Source organism: Atractosteus spatula, chromosome 5 (genome assembly GCF_055471065.1).
Source record: "Atractosteus spatula isolate fAtrSpa1 chromosome 5, fAtrSpa1.hap1, whole genome shotgun sequence".
NCBI lineage: Eukaryota > Metazoa > Chordata > Actinopteri > Semionotiformes > Lepisosteidae > Atractosteus > Atractosteus spatula.
The window spans coordinates 26,925,306-26,937,643 of NC_142710.1; the positions used below are offsets into that span (position 1 = coordinate 26,925,306).

General features: G+C 42.3%; 1 protein-coding gene across 1 annotated transcript; it reads left to right on the forward strand.

The window, feature by feature from the left end:
- The first annotated feature begins 4,288 nt into the window (after positions 1-4,288).
- sparcl2 (SPARC-like 2) lies at positions 4,289-8,943 on the forward strand. The gene is made up of 8 exons (XM_088917826.1): positions 4,289-4,345; positions 5,371-5,443; positions 6,443-6,554; positions 7,152-7,270; positions 7,463-7,617; positions 8,002-8,114; positions 8,329-8,423; positions 8,891-8,943. The coding sequence occupies exons 1-8, from the start codon at positions 4,289-4,291 to the stop codon at positions 8,941-8,943; spliced, it is 777 nt and encodes a 258-aa protein (XP_088773952.1).
- Positions 8,944-12,338: the final 3,395 nt, after the last annotated feature.

Genomic DNA, 12,338 nt, shown 5'->3' on the forward strand with positions numbered 1-12,338 from the left:
TCTTCAATCCAGTAAGGAATAATTTGTAAAAGCAGAGTGAGTCCTTCTCACAGCTATTTTTTCTATCAATGCAGCCTGTAAAAAGCCTTGCAAAATATTTATTTTATCCTCCCAAGAACACAAAGATGTTGAAATGCTACTTTCAACATCAGGCACTAAATCTAGTATGTAGCTCTATTCAAAGCTATTGTTAGCTGCTATCTTGTTTATAAAAGCCTGTATTTCCTCAAATACAATCTGAAAGTAGCTTTGAAATGTTTTTAAAGCAGCGTAGCAGTATAGAAACAGTGTAGATGGACACTTTTCTGTAGGAAAACTTTTAAGTATATTCAGCTATTTCCTTAGGACAGCTTGTACTGTAGCTTTATCTAAATTTCATTTTTAAAGCTGTTTCCACAACACAACAGATAGATCTGAATGATGGGATATAAGCTAGATTTGACTGTTTCACCATATCAGAAAGTAGAACTGTCTAATTAAATGTCTAATTCTCCTTTGCATTTATTGCCTAAATCTAGTGTTTCTTATTAGTGTTTTGTTTTTCTATGCAGCCACAAGGTGGCAATATCTTACAATATCAAATAAATATCAGGCATTTCTCTCTGTAGGTGTGTTAGAGAACTACAACAGTAATTTCTGTGACATAGATATTGAATTCATTCACTGAATCATCGTGGGATTACCAACTTTTTATCCTTTCCAACACTCTCTGCATTTCCTTTTTCTTTAGTGACAACAATATTCTTCAGATCCATGTCACTTTTTATACTGTAAAGCACACAGGCATATACACACTGCAGGTCAGACTAAGTTGGGATTGCAAGTAAAGTAATGAAGAGGGGCCAATTATCTAAATTGTTGGAGGCTTTTGGAACAGCAACCACTGGTTAAACTGATTAGGGCTGCCCCAGTAGGAAAATACCTGTGGATAGTCCCTCTCCTCTATCTGGAACAAGTGACAAAGCAGTGGTGAAGGAAAGGAATAGGTTTCTAAGTCTGTGCAGAAGCTAAACCAACAAGCGGTTTTTGGCACATTTCTTTTAAAATGGATTTAGTTAAAGTTATTTTTTAAACCTAATCAGTCAAGTCATAGGTGCAGGGTTCTAATCCTTGAGGACCAGAATCAAGCAGGTTTTCTAGGTCTATTTAAATCATCAAATGATTGAGACCTTTGAAAATAATTAACCTGGTCCAATTCAGCTAATGATCAGGTCAACTACTGTATGTCATTAACAGTAAAAATGGAATAACACCCTGCAGAGCCTGGCCTTCCAAAACAAAGCTGTGCACCACAGATTTGGCTGTGTTTGTACTTGCTTTTAAAATAACACATCACCTCATAAAAGTAATTTGTAGCAACTTCTTCACAACTAATTAGTTAAAAACTAATAACATGAATAACTTGCAACTGTAACTGACTACATTTTATAAGCACATCTCCAGAACTGACAAGAAAATTCCACTACATTCTCCAGCTTCAGATTTGTACCCTCCTTGTCCTGTACTAAAACATCTGTCCATCTGCAAGCTGAACACAGATGCTGTCAGCAGCTGAAACACCTCCAGTCTCAGCTCTACACACTCCGTTCTCCCGATTAAAGAAATTCAACATATTTACAAACAGGTCAGAAAACTGCACCTACCTGGTATATTTACATTTCCTTACACCTGCTAGTCCTGCATGCCACACTGGTGTCACTTTTCAATATACTTTTGTAATAAAAGAGAAGCAACACTGAAATGTCCTGTGATCTCAGCCTGTCACCACAGAAATGTCTGTGATGTCACAACTCTGGTACTGTGACATCATCAGCTGCTTGCCTGTGCAATTTAAGAATTTGACTAATTCATCATAAGGGAGTTCATAGCATTCCACTACACAACATGAGGGACCTATATCAGCCACCCCTGATGATACATAGCAGCTAAAATGTACCAACAGCCCTACTACACACCTTACCTAACCTACACCTTACCTAACCAGGTGAGAAATAGTTTCACTGAATGAATTAAGGGGAATGTCAAGAAGGCCAGAGTGAACAAGCCAAAAGTGCAACTTAGTTAGGTTAACACCCCAACTCTTTCAAAAGGGCCATGGGATCTTTTATTACTGAGTCATAAAAGTCAGGATCTTGGTTTAATGTCTCATCAGATGGATGATACCTCCTTAAGCACAGAGTTCCTGGTCACTAAACTACTGTAGAACATTGGTCTTCCAAATCTTAGTCTGGAAGAAAGAGTGCCACCTACTTGACTAACAACACCCCTCACAGTAGTGACTTAGTTTTCACTGGAGCTGTCCCATCCAAGTAATGATCAGATACAGCCTTGCTTAGCTTCTAAGAGCAGGTTCAGAGACAGTTTCTTGTCAGATTACTGAACTTTACCCCTACCCACACCGATATTTGTTTTTAATTGTATGTTATTTAACTTGTTGTTGTTGCTGCTGCTGTTCTGTTTTTATGTTTTTGGTGGTTCCCTTAATGTCTTTGTATTGGAGAATACATGCAAATAAGCATTTCATTGCACTTGTGACAATAAACTGAAGTGAACTATAAGGCAGGCTACAAGGTGGTTACTCTGCTGGTGAACAGTACCTGCAATATCCAGGCTCTCCGGTAGGGTCTAGGTCATAGTCTTTGTGCAATACTATTTTAACATTGTGCTATGGAAAAGACAACTGAAACCATGGAACACACTTTATGATCTTTGGCTGAAAAAAGCTGAGGAAATAGTTGTCTTTTAAATACTTTTTGTTTTTCATTTTCAGTTGATTTAATGATTAATCAACATAACTGGCTTTTTCTCAAGAGCAACAGATTCTACAGATTCTACTGGGCTTCACAGCACACTAATTGGTCTTTGTGTTGCCAAGAACCTGAACAGACAAAAGCTTCATCCAGATTCATTTGATGAATGAGCAGTTTGCAAGGGAAGCTAAAATCCAGCTTTTTTAAGAACATTAATAAATGACGAGAGACCACAGGTAGGGAAGATCATGCTGCAGTTCAGGTAATGTAAGCCCTGCCTTCACAGACAGAAGCTCTGGTTGCGAGGGGATGGCTCTCGTTGCTTTGGCTGGCAGAGGTCCATGAACACCATGATTTACTGGGCAGATTGAACACATGGACACTCCAGCAGAGCCAGTAAACCTGTCTTCCTCGGGAAGTGTTTAAGGGATGGGGAAAATGATGGGGAAAGAACCGGCAGTTTTTTCATCTAAATTTAGACTATTAACCAAGTCTGTGTCTGTCATTTTGTGTGTGAGAGAGGGACAGAAACGGGACAGATGAAAGGAGAAATGGAGAGCTCGTAAGACACACACAGGGGGAGGAGAGAAAGAAATGAAGGAATGCGATAGACGGTGAACCCTGAGACGGGTGCTGCGAGCGCTGCGGTAAGAGAAGCAGAGCTACAAGAGGCGTGCACATGAAAGCGAAGGATAGAAAGATAAAGACAGGTGGGGGGAGAGAGGTGGGGAAGAGGGGAGATTTGTGAGAGATTTCTGGAAAACAGAAAGAGGACAGAGGAAAGAACGAACAGAAAAGTAAAGAGACAGAAAGAAGGTCTTTGGCTCAGGTAAGATGTGACTGATTATTTAAAATAATTAAAAATTAAATGTGGTGATTATTACAGTATCTTGTATTGGATTCTACAGTGCTCATATTCCTGTCCAGAACAGCAGTGATTGCCTCACCATGGCAATGGTTTTGTTACATTGTTACTGATGTGTCTTTCTGGGATATAACTAAAAAACGGGAGACTGAGAACAAAAAAAGGAGAAAACACTTTTTATATGGTGTATCATCATCTTGTGCAGTGCTTCAGAATGTTTATGTTCGCTCTTCACCTGTTGTCCCATGTGGTGTGGACTCAGCAATGAATTGATTGTCCCGCCCATCAATGTGTCATGAAAGAGGGTCTTTGAGTGTGTGCATCACAGAAATCATGGTGAATTATTACAATAATTCATTAATGAGAATAATTCTGATCTGGGAGTGAAGTGTGTCTGAATTCTGTTTTTGTGCTCTTTGCAGTTAACCTTATCAGTTTACCACTTGACTGTTAGAGGAAAGACTTGCAAGAACAGCCGGGGAATCCAATCCTAATCCTAATAACAATTTTGTGGCATTATTCTCTCCTGAGTACCAGCAGATCAGGCTAGCATCAGAACAAGCAGAATTCCTGTGGACCTCTCAATGTGCTTCTGTTCTAATGCCCACTGATGTGGGTGCAGGGTTGTTAATGTGTTCCAACACTCCTAGCAGCTCAGCCTGAAGACTTGATGATGCCCCTGGCCCTGACACTGCTGCTCTTGCTGACTCTGCACCCTGGACCCAGCACTGTGAGTAATCCTCCCGCAACACAGGCTGGTCCTGAAGCAGATTCACACAGCCCCAGCTTCCTGCTGCATTAACAGCCCTGGGCTGCTAATCTACTGATGAGGCACGACACACAATCACTTGGCTTCAGCATTGTTGAGTGTGCTCCTATTTATTGAAGACAGGTTTAAATAATTAAACTACAGAAAGGCTATGTTATGATCAGCTGACAGACCTACTTTTCTTCAGGGTGTAAACAGCACTGAGTACTGCACGTGCTGTACACCTGCGGCTTAGTCGTTACAGGTACAGAGAGACACCTCGGACCAGCTGACACTGCAGCTCCCTCACAGATGGGCTCTTCAGCACAGGGACAGTGCAGCAGCTCTGGAGAAGACTGATGGACACAGAGTCTTTTGCTGTCCCTCTACAGCCACTGCGCACACATTGAGAAAGTGGTGCATGCCTTGGCAACAGATTCCTGTTCTTCAGTAAAAAATAATAGTGAATTTGCTTTGAAACATTTACAGCAAGTACTCAAACATGTTTAAGTGTTTAGATTCTCATTCTATGCTCGTTTGTTAATTATATGGTATTTCGAACTTAACTGCCGAATTGCTATTCTTCAGAATTTGTATTGGGTCTTCAGATGCCTGTGCTTGAGTCTGTTGAGCTCGGGCTGTGTGACTGACCAGGCTGAACACCTGTTTCCCATTTCACTGGGCCTGGGCCAGGACAGATGTGCTGGCACACACTACAAAGCTGAGCTGGAGAGAGGCTAGCCTCTCCATTGTGGAGACTCCTGCTCTTATTGGGCTGATGTGAGGAGCAGGGCCCCTGAGCTTGAGCTTGATAGGAAACATAAAAACAGGAAGGAATGAGGGATCAGATCACACAGAAGATGTAAGAATTCACACTCACGCAGCTGTGGCTGGTCAGGGCTGTACACTGGGACCAGGCAGGCTAGAGGATCAGAGCAAGGACAGGCTGAGCAAGGCCAGAGACAGATAGGAGTGTGAGTGTGTGGAAACGCTGTGCTGTGTTCCAGGCGGGCAGGGCCCAGCGGAGACAGAGACTGGCAGAGGAGACTCTGAGACCATACGTGGAGCGTGTAGATCCAGGTGAGTCTGTGGATCTGAGGGGGTTACAGAATCTGACCCAGGTAGGAGCTGCCTTGCTGTGGTGGATCTATATGTAAAGCACCTCTGGATACTGTAGGATATAACATGCTACATAAATGCAAATTATTCCATTAATTTATTTAATTTTTGTAGTTACAGATTTAGTGTTAGAATTAGAATTAATTAGATTATTAGATAATGAAACATCTACAGTTTATTGAAAGCCTCCAGTAAGTGTTTTTTATTAGTATAATAACTTTGACAGTTATCAATAACAGAAGAAAACCAGGTTTGTCATTTAGCAGACTCCAGCTCACATTGATCAGAATCCTAAAATCATGTCGATCAGCAAATCCAGGTAAACTATACATGAGCAGCCTATACTGTATATATACTGTACTGTAGTGGCTAATCCAACACATTTACCAACCAAATCTCCTGAATCACTGTCAGCACTGTCAACACTAACATCCTTCTTTACTTTTTATACACCTGTAAAGCTAAAGGGCTTCTTTCTGTACTGCACAATATAGATCTATAAAGATTAGCTATTATTTTAAAACAAAATGACCGCACAAGTCACTAAAAATCACTGCAGGAATGTGCTTCTTTATAAAGGTGAAATTAATGAGCTTTAAAATTAGATGTACAGACTCATACTACGTTTGAAAAAGTAAATCTGCCCCTAGCATCTTTTTAGAAGGTAGAATTACAGTCAACTCAGACTAAGGTAATGAAATGATCTGGATCAAAAAGGGGAGCAGGAATTACATTTGGGATGTACCTAGAATTCTGAATGAATGTAGGTTTGGGGACAAGGTTATAGTTTGAAATTAGAATAAAACTGGATTAAAATGTGTTTTGCATCAGGGTTAAGACTAATGCTGAACATGGGACATTCTGAAAGGTAAGGGGAAGAGGAATTAGAATGAGGAAGGATTTAGGGTTACCCCAAAATCTGGGGCTCAGATTACAGTGGGTACCCCGCTGCTCTGCCAGGGGAGCTGTGTAAGCTGCTGCGATGCCGCACCCCAGTCGGCTCCTGGTGTCAGGTGGTGCAGGAGGATGGGATCCGGGTCCCCAAGTGTGTGTGTCCCCAGAGCTGCCCACGGTGAGACGACCCCCTTCCCCCATCTCTGTCTGTCTGTGCTCGTGTCTTTGTGTCGCCCCTCTTCTTCTGTCCCCTCTGTCCACTTTCCCTCACACAGGCCAGCAGTGAGGTGCAGCCAAAAGCACCCATCACTGCAGCATCCTCATTGTTGTCAGATCAGACTCATGAAGACTTTGAATATTATGATTATTAGGAGGAGGAGGAATGCAAGTTATCATAGACATACAGATAGCCAGCTCTTGTTTGAACAGAAACATTGTTTTGCATGACAAGTTACAAAATGACTCTTGCTCTCTAATACTGTTTATTTTCTATTTCTGTGTCTTGTTAGCAGCATAAGTAATATGCTATATCATTAGTGCTATAATAGTTGTAATATTACAAGCAGAAGTATTACTGTGGTTTTTAGTATTGTAGTTTATCACTGTATTAAAGGTAGAAAAGGTTGTGATGAAGTAAAAGTCTCATTCTATACCAGAAGATCTGTTACTGATGATTATTACCACTATTATTACTATCCCAGTACTGACAACAGCAGTAGTACTGTGATTGTCTCACGTTCAGTGCACACATTAATTGCAATGTTTATGTGAGCAGGCAGGGAGCACCAGCATGCAGTGTCCTGGGGAAGACCTATGGGAATCAGTGTCTTCTGCACAAGGAGGCTTGTCGCAAGAGGCGCCATATTGGCCTGGCTCACCTGGGGCCATGCATAGGTATTGATCACAGAGCTCCTGCACTGAAGTACCTCTCACCCGACTTCATTAAACCAAAGCTGCACAAGACTATACAGCACAGTAGCTAGACAGTACTGCACAACAAGAAACACTACTTCATATTACTGCAGAGTACTGCACAGAATTCTCACTCTCTTAGTCTGAGTATTCAACTGCCTGTCCGTCTGTCAGTTACGCAGTCCGTGTGCACAGAAGAGGAGTATGAGCAGTTCCCCTATCGACTGCTGGACTGGTTCCTGCTGGTGAGCACCATGGGAGAATCGAATGGAACCAGCGTCGTGACGCAGAGCTGTCTGAGCCACACACATCGCCAGAAACTGGCAGAGGTACTGGTGGAGACTGAGACAAAGGTGAAGGGAATGAAAGGGGATAACCTTGGGGTCAAACACTTCATTTCCAGTGTAACACCAGCTATGCCAGCAGAACAGCTTCTTCCTGTTGGATGCTCCTGACAGACCTGGAGGAGCAGCATCACTGTGAAAGTCTCATTCTACGCTAGAAGACCTGTTACTTCTATAACAATAGGACACAATGCAGCAGTGCAGCTCAACACTTTAAATTGTTGGGAAACTTCCTAAGAGTAAGGCATCAGTGTTGCTAATTCTTAATGGTTTTTGACATTAGAATCTGGATTTCTGTCTGTGATGTAAGTGCACGGGGAATATGCATTCCTGAAACATATGTACCATACAGTACCTCTGTGCCCCCAGTGGCGATTTGGACTGCTGGATCGGAACCACGATGGAAAGCTGAGCAGGCGGGACCTGAAGAAACTTCGTTACAAACAGATGCCCCTGGAACACTGCGCATCACGATTTTTCTTGTAAGATCCCAGCCTGTTGTATAATACAATACTATATTATAGTACCAATGTGAAGTTGAATTTTCCAGGATTAAACTCCTACACTGCCCTGTCTATGCCATACATGTAGATCGAAGTGTCCAAAGCAAATCTTAGGACACACTGTTTCACAAAGACTGACCCACGCTTTCCTGTGGCCGGGTTGGTGTTTCTTTGTGTTTATGTGCTGGGCCAGGTCTTGTGACAACGATGGGAACAGGAAAGTGACCCTGCAGGAGTGGACAGGCTGCCTGGTGGATCGCTCTGAAGCCTGGTTCCAGGAGTTCATGTGTGAGTGCTTATGTGCCCCACAGAGAACCCTTAGAAAACTGCACTGCAGCAAATAACGGCGCTTATGAAGCTACAATATAATTTCAAATACAAATTTCAGCATGGTGAGCTTGATTATTATGGTTAAAACAAACTTAAAAGTGCATATTTTCCATATAAATGTCCTTGGGTGAACTGCCACACCACTTTAAATAATACTGATGCAGGAGAATTAATTGCACTGTAAAGAAAGTTTCTAGATGTTTAATTACAGTGAAATGCCTGGTTCCTGCAGCTGTAGGTGCAATGGGGAACAATAGTGAGAGGCTGTATGTCAGAAACAGTGTGAGGTTGAGGTTGCTGCACTGCTGTCCTATGACATAGAGAAGGATAGGTCACCTGTTTCTTTCCTCACTCACAAGCGTCCCTCTCACTACCTGCCTCTCTCACTCTCTTCTACCCTCTGTTTTCCTCCATCTCTCCCTCAGCTATGAAGATGGGTTCCAGAAAACTGTGTCGTGTGGAGGACAATAACCACTGAAGCACCAAGTTAATAAACTGATCAGGAGTATCAGTGAGAAGGAAACACTCTCCCCTTCTCATGTCCTTTTGTATGCCTCCTGTCTGCAGTATCCTGAATCACAGTATTGTGGTACATTAGCTTGCACCTTAGAAGGAGCCACCTGGTGGGAATATAAGGTATAGCATGACACATTGTTTTGCAATTTGTGTTTTATTTTTTATCTGTAAAGTTCAGGCCATGCCTTGTGATTACGACTTGGAAATAAGGCCCTTTCACCCACATGGACCTGTGAGAGTGGAAGAACAGTATTTAGAAGCATAAAATCAGAGCAGCACTTCTGGAGGGCAACAGTCCTGTAGGTATCCTTAACTCACAACCTTCACACCTGGAAACAACATTACATTTGCTTTTGCAAAAAAACAGGCTTCCATTTATCAAACAAGACTTCAGGTGTAATGAAACCTTCAGATTTCTCACTACTGAACTGGACTGAGCATGAATCCAGGCAGAGGCCCAGTGGTACAAACAGAGACATTATTATCAGAGTAACTGTTCACAAAAGTTCAGAGGTGGACCGGTAGTATACTATGCTGCAGATCAGGATCAGGAAATGGATAAAGTACAGTATCCTGTGAGTTTAGCCTACAAAGTCTTTGTTCCTATCTTTTTTCATTTTTGAGTAATTTCATTATGCTTGGCAGTCATGATTTTGAATTTTAACTGCCTTATGTTTCTCTTGCATGTCTTTCATAATAAAGTGCAACCTGACCAAGTCCTCTGTGGCGTGCAGAACTGGAGGTGTCTTTCTAAGGGGTGAAGGGCAGAGGGAGCACACATTTGTATCATTTTATGTGTTAGCGGCCCACAACAGAGGTGTTATCACAGAAAAGCCAGTGATTGCCAGTTGGTTTCAGGGGTAGTTTTCATTACACAATGCATGGATACTCTAAAAACAGCAGCTCTCCATTGCCTCAGAGCTGAACAGCTGAGCAAGACTGCACACTGTCAGTGCTGAAATGTCAGACATCTAAGGATGCAACAAGGTTGCAGTTGCAAGTGGTGTTGGTAGACCCCTAGATGGCACTCTTCTCACTGGTCCACAGTTCTTACTGTAGGGTGTGTTGTCCTTTGGATCAGACATTAAACAACGATTCTGACTACTTGGCCCCTAAAGATTGTCAAAGCTCTCATGGCAATGTTTGTAAAATTAGGGGTATTAAACTTGTTTTACTGGCTACATTCTAGTCAGCAGACTCAGGACTCCCCACAATTACCTCTTAATTCAGTTGTTGAGGAAATTTCTCCCTTCACCATCTGACATGCTGTGTAGTGGGGGTAGAATGTATCACCCAGGAAGGTGCTGTACATTTGAGCTCCCCTAGCAGCCTGGACACTCAGTGGGATTTATCTTGAGTAAGGGGGCTGGTTTCCCCACCTTATCACCTGACCATGAGTAGAGGGTCCATGGTGCCTCTCTGCCTTATGCCCTGCTCATAGCATAAGGACTACACACAGACAGAACTGATTCTACAGAGGAAACAGCATATTTAATATGTAAGTAGCTTAAAATAAAGCACAAGGAAACATGCTCCCCCCTTAGATGTACAGTTTTCCTAGTAAAAGAATTACATTCTGGTCAGCCATCACATTTAGACATCAATACCTACAGCGTTTTTAAAAGTGGAAACAGTGTTATATTGAAGGATGCAAAAATCGGGGGTTTACAGTGAAGAAGACAAAGAAATAATTTTTGGCCCATGACTGTGCAAAGTCCTTCCAAACTTGCTGCTTATTAACACACGAGCGAGGGCATATGTACTGTATATTGTTAAGTAGGAAAAAAAATTCTGACTCACTTCTGGAAAATAATTTGCTTTGTAGTTTTTTCCTTCCTTCATTTCAGCAACAGAGATTGGTTCGACGCTCAAACTGAGTTGGAGTGCACTGCTTCCTCCGAGCGGTACAAACTGCCGGCGCTAATGAGTGACCTGGCGAGCAAGCTGTGAGCACGATGTGCGAGTGCAGGGTGCCTCTGAAAAGGGCTTTGAATATCAAGCTCCCCTCCCTGCAGGGCCTTCTTTATTCGAGGGAGTGAAATGTTGGGGGCTAGTTCCCTGCACTGCCCCCCCACCTCTCCAGCAAATGGACTTACATTCTTCGCTTCACCCTTTCTTAGTGCACCCCCCCCCCCACACACACACACACTCACACACACAATCCCTTACCCCCCGGGGCAATTCCGTGCTCAAGACTGCACTCCCCTTATCTGTCTGCCCCATATGTCTCCCCCTTCTCACCCCCTCTGCCCAAACCCTCCACCACCCCCGTGATGTCGGAGATGGCGAGGTATTGTGTTGTGCTGGGGTCCCCAGAGAGAGCCGAGAGAATGAGTGAGAGTGCGCTGGAGCAGATGGGCTGCTGTTGATATGTGTTTAAAAATAAAGATTTCTCTTAAAAGAAAAAAAAAAGAGGTTTCGTTCTTAAAGAGCACACGTCTTTATTCGACATATATGGCGATCACTCTAAATATATCCATCCACTTGAGACCTCAGCTGGAAATCATGATGTTTCAGGCATGATCATAATAAAGATGAAATTGCATTATGCATGAAATGTAATAAACTATAAATTATAAATAAACAGTGGCATTCTGCATATCTTTCATGCAATTAGTTAATATAAACTTTTCTTTGCTCTCAGGGGATGGAAGAGTCCCATAAACTGCTTCTGTTTTATTTATTAAGCAATAACATAAGTGAAAGAATCTGTGTGATCAAAAGAAATATCCAGGCCGTGTCTGATGACAGACTGACAGCTGGGATAGACTGCACAGTATATACTATACTTACATGCTCTTACTACAGTTGTAGCTTAATTTGTGTCCAAAGACTGGGAAAGTAAAGTTTGAGTGGGTACAAGACTGTGTTTTTACAGACTCTATGTGTTCAGAGGCAATGAATTCTAGAGAGAAGGGTCACTCTGTGTGGTATGCAGTATGTTACAGTGAGATCATAATAAAGTCTAGAAAGATGAGTTGAACAATGATACAAAATGAAAAATCCATAATCCAACAAAGTCCTGTCTAAATTGCTGTGGTAAACCATCACAAGTTTGAGTGTCTAAAGATGATATTGGCATATCCAATGCAGAGCACAGACATGGCAGATAGAGCAGATAAGGCTTAATATCCATCTCCCCCTTCAGCAAGCTACAGTCAAACTGTCATTTCATAGTAGTAGATTTAAACAATTCCATAATGTTTGAACGAAAGGTCACACAAATTACAGTGCAGTGCAGGACAAGCTCGGTTTCCCAGGTTGTCTTTCTGTGGCAAATTCTAATGCAACTGCTATTCTGTAGTATAGGATATTATGCCATCCTTTGCTGTTTGAAGCTGAGGTGATCCGTCTGTG